This window comes from Myzus persicae, unplaced genomic scaffold, assembly GCF_001856785.1.
Source record: "Myzus persicae strain clone G006 unplaced genomic scaffold, MPER_G0061.0, whole genome shotgun sequence".
Classification (NCBI taxonomy): domain Eukaryota; kingdom Metazoa; phylum Arthropoda; class Insecta; order Hemiptera; family Aphididae; genus Myzus; species Myzus persicae.
Genome location: NW_019101430.1, coordinates 1 through 9,346, shown reverse-complemented (window position 1 = coordinate 9,346; position 9,346 = coordinate 1). Strand labels below are relative to the sequence as shown.

At 32.1% G+C, this 9,346-nt stretch overlaps 2 protein-coding genes across 2 annotated transcripts; both read right to left on the bottom strand.

The window, feature by feature from the left end:
• Positions 1-141: 141 nt before the first annotated feature.
• On the bottom strand, positions 142-835 carry LOC111029056 (the record flags this gene model as incomplete). The annotated part of the gene is made up of 3 exons (XM_022307890.1): positions 641-835; positions 279-501; positions 142-204 (listed from the first exon to the last, which is right to left on the bottom strand). Coding segments are annotated over exons 1-3 (478 nt in total), but the record flags the coding sequence as incomplete, so codon positions are not given.
• A 576-nt stretch (positions 836-1,411) lies between these two features.
• On the bottom strand, positions 1,412-2,408 carry LOC111029055. The gene is made up of 2 exons (XM_022307889.1): positions 2,384-2,408; positions 1,412-1,734 (listed from the first exon to the last, which is right to left on the bottom strand). The coding sequence occupies exons 1-2, from the start codon at positions 2,406-2,408 to the stop codon at positions 1,412-1,414; spliced, it is 348 nt and encodes a 115-aa protein (XP_022163581.1).
• Positions 2,409-9,346: the final 6,938 nt, after the last annotated feature.

The window sequence follows — 9,346 nt, the reverse complement described above, 5'->3', positions numbered from 1 at the left end:
GTAAGAATATTACTTGGATTAGGAGCAATGGATGTTGGCATTTGAATATTTTCATTCTCATTATAAACTATAATAATATAACAATTAATGAAAAATTTGCTAAAAACGTAAACATTGAATAACCAAATTTGTAATACATACAATTAATGTTATCAGAACTTGACTCCGAAATCCACTTCGATTCGTTACATAGTTCATCATCACCTAAACAGAGCACATTATTAAAACTATAATTTTTCAATTCAATGAATATTTAGTTACTCATTTTACAAATTTACCAATTAATACAATTTCTGTAGAATCATCATTAAAGTCAAAGTCAACAAGTGATTCTGATGATTGTATGTGGCCACTTATAGATGTTTGACTCATTAAACTTAATGCGTCTTTTTGAATTTCACTTAATTCAATGGTACAAGATGGACCTCCACCGGTACCCGATATATGACGTTTTATAGCGGCCGCTTTAGTTTTGGTGGCTGATCTTGTATCTTGCCATGACTACAAAGAAAAAAATACAGATATGTCCATATATATAGTCAATTTATGTGACACATACATTAACTATGCAGATGGGCACTAGTACTCTACAACAATTACTCATAATATTGACAAACACGTATAAGAAGAAGTATCTTACTTTTTTCCATTTATCCCAACTCTTTTGGGCTCCTGGCAACGAATTTACTTGCACTGTTATATTTTCCCATTTCTCTCTCGCTATTTTATGAGTAAACGATGGTGTAAATTTGCAGGAACACAATTGGGGATCTTTGGCCATGAGTTCAACCAAAAGTTTCATTTGATTTTGGGAGGGTCGAGATCTTGACATTCTGCTTAGTTCTTACAAAAAAAAAACAACAAACTACAAGTACAAAACTAACTAAGTAGTAATAAGTACAAAAAAAAAGTAACTACACAGTACACAAAACACAATATTGGTAATTGAATGAGAATATGAGATAGTAATAGTCTGATACTAGACAACTTACAGCCGCAGCCATTAATTGTTAATATTTTTAAGTTCTATAATTTGTTTGAGGTTAGAATCTAGATTTTCTGTTATTACCACAGTGGTTCATTCGATTACTTTATCGCATGCGACAAGTGATAAAATCTTATCGATTTCTGTTCAAGAATACCGATTTTATGTCGCGTGCGATAAGAATTAGTCACCTTCGATAAAATCTATGACTTTTATCGCATGCGAGAATTAGTCGCAAGATTTCAAGAATTGGCCCCCTGGTAGCAGTACCCACATTTAGTCTCACTCATACTAATAATCATTTACTACTAACACATAGATACCAGGCGGTTATGATGAGATTAGAAATTGCCTAAATGTTGCTCCTTAAATTATAACAGTAGCGAGGCCCCTTAATAAATATTTTCCTTCGTGTTCGCATCTTGATCATGAATAAAATCCTGAATGACCCTTAGTCTTCAATAAAAAAGACTTTGCCGGGGCATCACAGCAAAAGCTATCAATTTTCAAATTATAAACTTTGTTATTTATTAAAATTCCAGTATCTTTCAAAAGTTTAGCATCATTAATAAATTCTTTCATAAATGCATTGCTATCGGCTGGTTTTTCTTTGCCACAATAAATACCTATTGGAAACACATTATGGCTTTCTGGACGGATGTATGCCAGTATTGGTCGGAATTGTTCCTGGTTACTTTTAAATAATGGTAAGCCATCAACTCCTACCACAATGCAGATATCTGTCTCACCTTTTGACAATTTTGGAAAATTATTTTTGATTCCATTCAACAGACCAAAGTGGTAATATGTCCCTTGTGGTGGTTCTTATGTATAGGGAATTTTTTTTTTGATTATTTATGATCGATGCCTATAAAAAAGTTCCAATATGTATACAAATGATGTATTCAAAATTGTTATATAATCGGATAAGTTTAACCCGTGCCCCAAAGCCCTTAAAGTTACTACTATAATAAACCGTAGTCATGGATGTAAATAGAAATATACCCCACCGACACGGTTTATATTTTAATCGTACATAGTCCGTTTTTTATCTTAATTACTTTTGATATCTAATGTGAATTATAATCGTGGTGACTGTGAATGTCGTATTTGTCATTAGTCATTGTAAAGGACGATTTACACGCAACGACTTATTGTACGTTTTATCGAAAACGACAAAACGTATCTAGTAAAACGGAGCGTGTATACAGCAAATCGTACGTCTTATCGAATCGGAATGAAATCCAAGATTGGATCGAAAGACTGATGGGTTTGGAATCATTTTCCGCGAAATTGAACGACAAGCCGTAACATGTAAACACAGGTTCGACGCATTGTACAACTTTTCGTCCAATTTTCGTTTAGTTCTCTCCTAGACCAAGTTTCAGCTTGACCTACAAACTTTTTTGTTTTTTGCGAACATGTCTGATTTACGCCAATGTTCCCACGAATTTCTCGCAGAATTTATTGAATTGTACAAAAGTTTTCCTTGTCTATGGCAAGTAAAAAGCAAGGATTACAGTGATAAGCATAAAAAATATTTGGCTTATGAGTAACTTATAAAAAAATTTCGAGAAGTTGACTCTTCGGCAAACAAAGAAACAGTTAGTAAGAAGGTTAATTCCTTGAGAACGGTTTATAAGAAGAAGCTTGCTAAATTAAAAAAATCAGCCACCTCTGGGGCTGGAGAGGATGACATATACAAACCAGTCTTGTGGTATTTCGATCTTTTCAATTTTTTAAATGATCAAGACATTCCAAGAACACCTCGCGAAACGATTGATGACGAAGACGCTGTGTCTGTTGGTATAGATGAAGAGGTAAGTGAACGATTTAATATTTATATTTATTAAATAAGTAATGTATTGTCAAAAGACAGGTGATACTTTTATTTTTATAATACAAATTGTATATAAAATTTGGAAAAAGGAATATCATTAAGCAATCTTTATTTAATTTTTTTCCGAAAAATAGCTTAATTTAACATTTCTAATTTATGAATAAATTGAAGACAATTTAGAGGGAATATTAAATGAATAAGTGAGGATACCTATATAGTGTATTTATGTGACTGTGATACTATACAAAAACAAAATACCTAAAAATAAAAAAAATAATTATAATTTTATCTTAAACTTTAATAGACAATGTATTATTGTACATTTTGTTTTATTATTTATTCTAAATTGCTTAATTATTGCATACTTATATAATAAGAGTATATTCAGAAAGAGTTTAACAAAACTTAGGTAGAAAATTAGGAATGAAAATAAAAATACAAGTAATCATTATAATACACCATTAATATTATTTGTTGACAACTTAATGCTGAACAGATATATTTTTTTCTTGCCATGCTACGGATCCTTCTTGATTGAAATACTCATTGAAGTTCTGTCTCACAATCTTGGCGCTTTCTAATTGTTGGCCCCACATATTACGTTGTAGGTTATGCATCCTTTCATGATCACATCTTTCTCCTAATTCCACACAATGGTTAATAATATTTTCAGTGTCCATACATCCAGGAGGGGTATAACTTTGTGGTGATATTTTACGCAAAAAATTGTGCAAAACACAACATGCTAAAACGACAGTCTCTATGTTTTCTACTTTTAAATTAATTGATGTGTGGAAGATGCGAAATCTTGAAGCTAAAATTCCAAAAGTGTTTTCAACTACACGGCGCGCCATAGACAAGCGGTAGTTGAAAATTCTTCTTTCCTTATTTAGAGAGTCTCGGTTATAAGGTTTTATAAGATCTGGTCGCATCGCAAAAGCCTCATCACTCACAAAAACATACTCGAGAACCCGATTTGATTGTGGAAGCTGTGTAGGTTCTGGAATTTGCAAGCCGTTGTTAATGAGTTTTTCATAAAAATTTGTATGATTTAGTACACCACCATCAGAAACACGGCCATTAGTACCTACACTGCAGTAAATAAATTCACAGTTCGCATTCGCTATAGCCATCAAGACTATACTGTGAGTTTTCTTATAATTGAAATAGTAAGATCCGCTGTCCTTGGGGGGAATTATTTGAACATGTTTCCCGTCAATCGCACCAAGGCAGTGAGGGAACTGCCACTTGTTTTCGAAATCACCTGCAATGTCCAGCCAATCCTTAGAATTTTTAGGAAACTAAAAATCATAAAATAGTGTAGGTATTTAATTCAAATTTTAATGAAGACCTGACATATGTCTATATTCAGGGAAAATATTGTAATATATATTTTTAAACTAAAATAATATAAATTATTTTTAATTTTAAAATGTTCGTTTCTTATCAACAAATTTTTAAAATATATAAATATTTCTGTACGGAATGATTTGACGTTTAATAGAATAATAAGTGAGTATTATTCACAGCCTATGGGGAACAGTGTGTCTGAGTGTAAGTGAGTAACTAATATGTTTCTCAGAATATTTTTTTTTCTAGTTTAACGAAATTGAGAATCAAAGTTATCAAGAACATACTGACAATCCATCTACTCCAGCAGAAAGTTCAGCCAATCGGAGTACTTCGTCGTCCATTACATATCAGTCACGGGGATCATCTCGAAAGAGGCAAGCACGTACGACTAATGAAAAAGCGGAGGATGTGTTGACAAAGGCTGAGAAGCGATTAGAATCTATCTCTTCCGATGATTTATTTGACAGATATGGCAAACACATCGCTGATCGACTTGGGCAGATCAATCCAAATCAAATAAAATTTGTTCAAAAATTGATAGGTAATATTTTATTTGAAGGTGAAATGGAAACCCTTAACAGAAACTGCAAAGTAGTTGATATGGAGGAGAAAGAGATTTACTCCCGTCCATCTGTACCTATACAGCACACTTTTCCACCTCGATTTCAACAGTATCAGTTTTCACATAATAATATATATCAGACATTTCAATACCAACAACCATAAACTGAACCTCTTCGTGAACTTGAACATCTCCATACCGGAGCATTCCAACAAACTAAAAACCAACTCGAAACACGATCCACCGTCACTAACACTCAACCAGCTTCATTTCTATACCATCAACCACAAACTGAATTTCCTCGTCAGCTTGGATATCTCCATACCGGAGCACTTCAACAAAACACAAACCAACTCGAAACAGAATCAGCCGTCACTTCAGCCTTGGCAGAATATGTAACCGTTTTTTCAGGTGAAAATGTCTAAGACTACTATACTTTTATGCTATGATAATGTCAAGAAATATTTCTCACACTATTAAGATCATCTAAGTATTATTTTTCTTTTTTATATAAAAAAAATTCATCATTTTGACTAAAAATTCAATTTATTTGTAATTAATTTTGTATGTTTTCAATTTGTTATTAAAAAATTAAAGTTAATACTTCATAATAATAAAATATTCAGTATTTACTTACCTTTAAGTAATCCTTTTTTAAAACCTAGTAGATTGCATTACATGTTTCAGGAATTATTCTGCTCAAACTTGATTTAGATGCAATGGTTGTGAACTCCAAGTCTTTGTAGCTTCTCCCTGTAGCGAGGAACCTTAAAGTTGCCAAAAGTCTTTCGTGTGGTGAAATAGCTTTTCTCATACAAGTGTCATCTTTCTTTATGTATGGCGTTACTAGTTCCAACAATCGATTGTAAGTGGTAACGTCCATACGCAAATAATTGCGCCAATCATTATTATCATTAATACTCAATTCTTTCAATAAATTTATGTGGGAGTACTGGCTTCTTTTTAAAAGCCATTTTCTTGACCACTTTCTTCTATTTTCCTTTTTTTTCCTCATAAGTTGATGCACCCGTACTAGGGATATATATTATAGTAAAAAACCACAACAGTGCTTCTTCCATATCGTCAAAAAATCACTGACAAAAAACTGAACAGAAACAACTGAAATACAGTAACTGAGCAGGATAACTGAGTAATAAACGGAGCGTGTAGACACTCCATAAAATGTACGTTTTGTAATGTCCGATAAAACGTACAATAAGTCGTTGCGTGTAAACCGTCCTAAAAGTAACTGGTGTCGTTACTGCAAATTACATTTACAAAATAGTTATTAGAATGTCACTTCAGTGGCCAACCATTATTTTATTAACAATATTAAAACATTTTTGTAACTAATTCCATGGTTAAAAAAAAATGTTTATTTAATGATGTACATTACACCAATAAGATTTATATATCTTCAAAAAAATATTTTCTTGCTATCTGGGATGATTCTATTTTACTATGTTATGTTTACAGATGGCGTCATTTGGAAGCGTCGGAAAAGGTCTTCACAAGCGATAAATCGAAAGATCAGACGTTGAACAACAGCTTGAATCAGACAATGAAAGTGATATTTGATACACTGCTGCAGGACCCAGACCGTGGAACAATTAAAAGCAAAATTGCAGTTTGATTGTTACACATAAAAAAATAAGCTTTAATCAATATACAATACATATTATATATATATACATTTGTATTCATATTAATAAATCCTGTAATATAAACTCGGACATTGTATTGAAATGGTATTGCAATATTTCATACAAAAATGATGTGTCATCGTTTTGTTAATGGGAATAATAATTGAAATCATAGTTTTGAATATACTGGTTTGTGAATTCGTTCCTCTGGCAGCTGGTTGGCAGACCACGTTCATCATTTTTGATCAGTTCGTAAGCAGTATCAAATTTTGCCTGAAAACTCGGTAGTCGTTTCTGTTTTTCTGCTACTGTATAGAATTGGAGGTTACAAAAAAAGGAAAAAAAGGTACTACAAGTTTTTACTAAGGGGTTTATATTTACAACAATTCGTTTAAGAGAGAAAAAAAACATAATTGACTTGGTCACAATGACCGGGTTATATAAAAGGTACACGCACTGTTCGGTCGCAATGACCGCGGACTTTAAAGACGACGAAACGGTAAGACGATGTCGATGGCGGTCACTAAACGGTACGACGATGGCGACGACGATCACTCAGGAGTTCGGACTTGAGACGAGAGCTCAGCGAACGATTTACGGACGATGCAATGCCAGATCGCTGACTATTGCACCATAGTCCAATAGGTGAGACCCTGATTCAATGCCAGAAACCTGACTATTGAACCATTAGCAGTCTCACAAACTGATCGCTGAGTTAGGCGTGGGAGAACTTCGTTCTGAGTCACGTCAGTCTGCCCGGGTGGGTCTTACTACGTCAGAAAGAAGTGGAGTGAAGATGGTAGTCAATCCGCCGGGCCTTATATACCCGATTTATCGGCGATTGCAGGTCGGCGGTCTCGTGTTCTGTGACTAACTTTTGGTCTGTCGGTGCCGTGTTCTGTGACAGAAACACGAAGCCGCTAAAGTGCAATGCCGGTAAAATGCAGATTTTATAATAATAATAATATACAGAAAATACAGATAATGAAAAACAATAGATTATAATTTATAATTAAGAACAAATAATAATAACATAATGCGATATGCCGTGCTTATCGCATGCAGCACAAACAGCTACATACAGGTCAATGCAGTGTTGTAATTGTTTTAATCTGCAGAAATCTATGTGTGTTAATGTAATATATTCATTATTTATATTCAATGTAATTGAACTTTGCTTTGCATTAATTGAGTCCGTTAAATGGGAGCATACTACTTGCGTCCGAAATTATTATCAGTAGGTGAGTTGCGTCCTACAAAAAAAGATTCAAAAAGGACATAGCGTATTTGTGTCCCGGTATGCCTTTTTCTATGACCTAATTGCGTACCGAATATATCGATATAATCCATATAAAAATGTACATTGATGATACAAATTTAAATTATAATAATAACAATATAAAAATGGTTATAATAAATTATCAATTCAATTGCAATATTAATAATAATAATATAAAAATTCATGTTATACATTTTGTCATCAAAATAATAATAATTGCAATAATAATAATAATAATATAAAAATTCATGTTATACATTTTGTCATCAAAATAATAATAATTGCAATAATAATAATAATAATATAAAAATTCATGTTATACATTTTGTCATAATAAATATAGTATAATATAATAAAAAATTATAAAAAATGAATGTTAAACATTTTGTCATAATAAATCATTGCCGATTCATACTGAATTTACAATTTATGAACTATCGGTTTTAGTGACACGATACTATCGATTTAAATGATTTCTGAAGATAATATCGATAATAATAATATGGCTGACTTCCGTCCCCCAAAACGGGACGCAACTTACCGGTCAAATTGACTACCTGAAAAATTAATTTTTTTTGGGGGACGCAAGTAACATGCAGCCCGTTAAATCATCAGTTATTTTCACACGTTTATATCTGGTATTTAAATTATTACCCAGTTAGCAAAATTATAATATTATGACTTTGTAATGTTAATTTCTCCATAATAAAATAATATCACATTTATAATGAAATGAGAATATATTTTTATTATTATTATTAGATAATTTAATTATAAGATAATAATATTTTTTTTATATTTGAATAACATTATTTAATAAGAATATAATAACTTTATTTTTTAAATGTTATTTTTATAATATTATTTTATTATTTTTATTAGGTATAAATATATAATAGGTATCTTAATTACGTTTTATCAAAAACAATATTATAATATTATTTTAGGTAGTAAATATGTGCCGAACTAAGGTTTATGTAAAGGGAGATGGTAAACTGCGTCAAAATTAACCTTTTTCTAAAATTCGATATGTAAACTTCGGCAAAAAAAAATTTGACATTATACAATCTGCGACAAAACCGATAAGACACATTATATAAACTGGGGCAATTTATTTATTTATTTTTTTTTTTTCATTGAACTTAAGCCCGGCGACTAAGGCCATTAGCTGTTGTAGGGGTTATGAACTGTGGTAGGGGTAAAGTTGGTACGGTTGGTTTTTTTTTTTTTACGATTATTACGGTTGTTACGGTAGGTAGAAAACACGTGTATGTGTGGCAAGGTTTTGAACTACTATGAACTCGAGTGGCAATTTATTTTATATACCTACCAAAGCTATTATATACTACTCATATATACATACCTGCAGTGCCGCAACTTAGTTATTTAGGGCCCCAGGGCAAAATTTAATTTCGGGCCCTTTAACTATAGGGGGTACTTAATAATATCAGTTATCATCAGACTGTTGAGCTGTATGGTTGTGCTGTACTTTACTCTGTGCGTTATCTTTTTCTAATTTATCAATTTCACTCTTCGCAATATTTAAATTGTTTCTAATTATTTTCATCATGACTGGAGTTGTTTGTAATATTTGTAATATTCAATTCGCAGAGCTGGATATTCCTGTCAAATGCGATAGTTGTACTTTATCTGCTCATCCTAAATGCACGGGACTCTCTTCAAC

Coding starts and splice junctions, on each gene's coding strand:
- LOC111029055 (XM_022307889.1), bottom strand. CDS start 2,408: ATGTTCGCAAAAAACAAAAAAGTTT. Junction 1,735..2,383: donor CGCAAAAAACAAAAAAGTTT/GTAGGTCAAGCT, acceptor AATTGTCAAAAG/GTGAGACAGATATCTGCATT.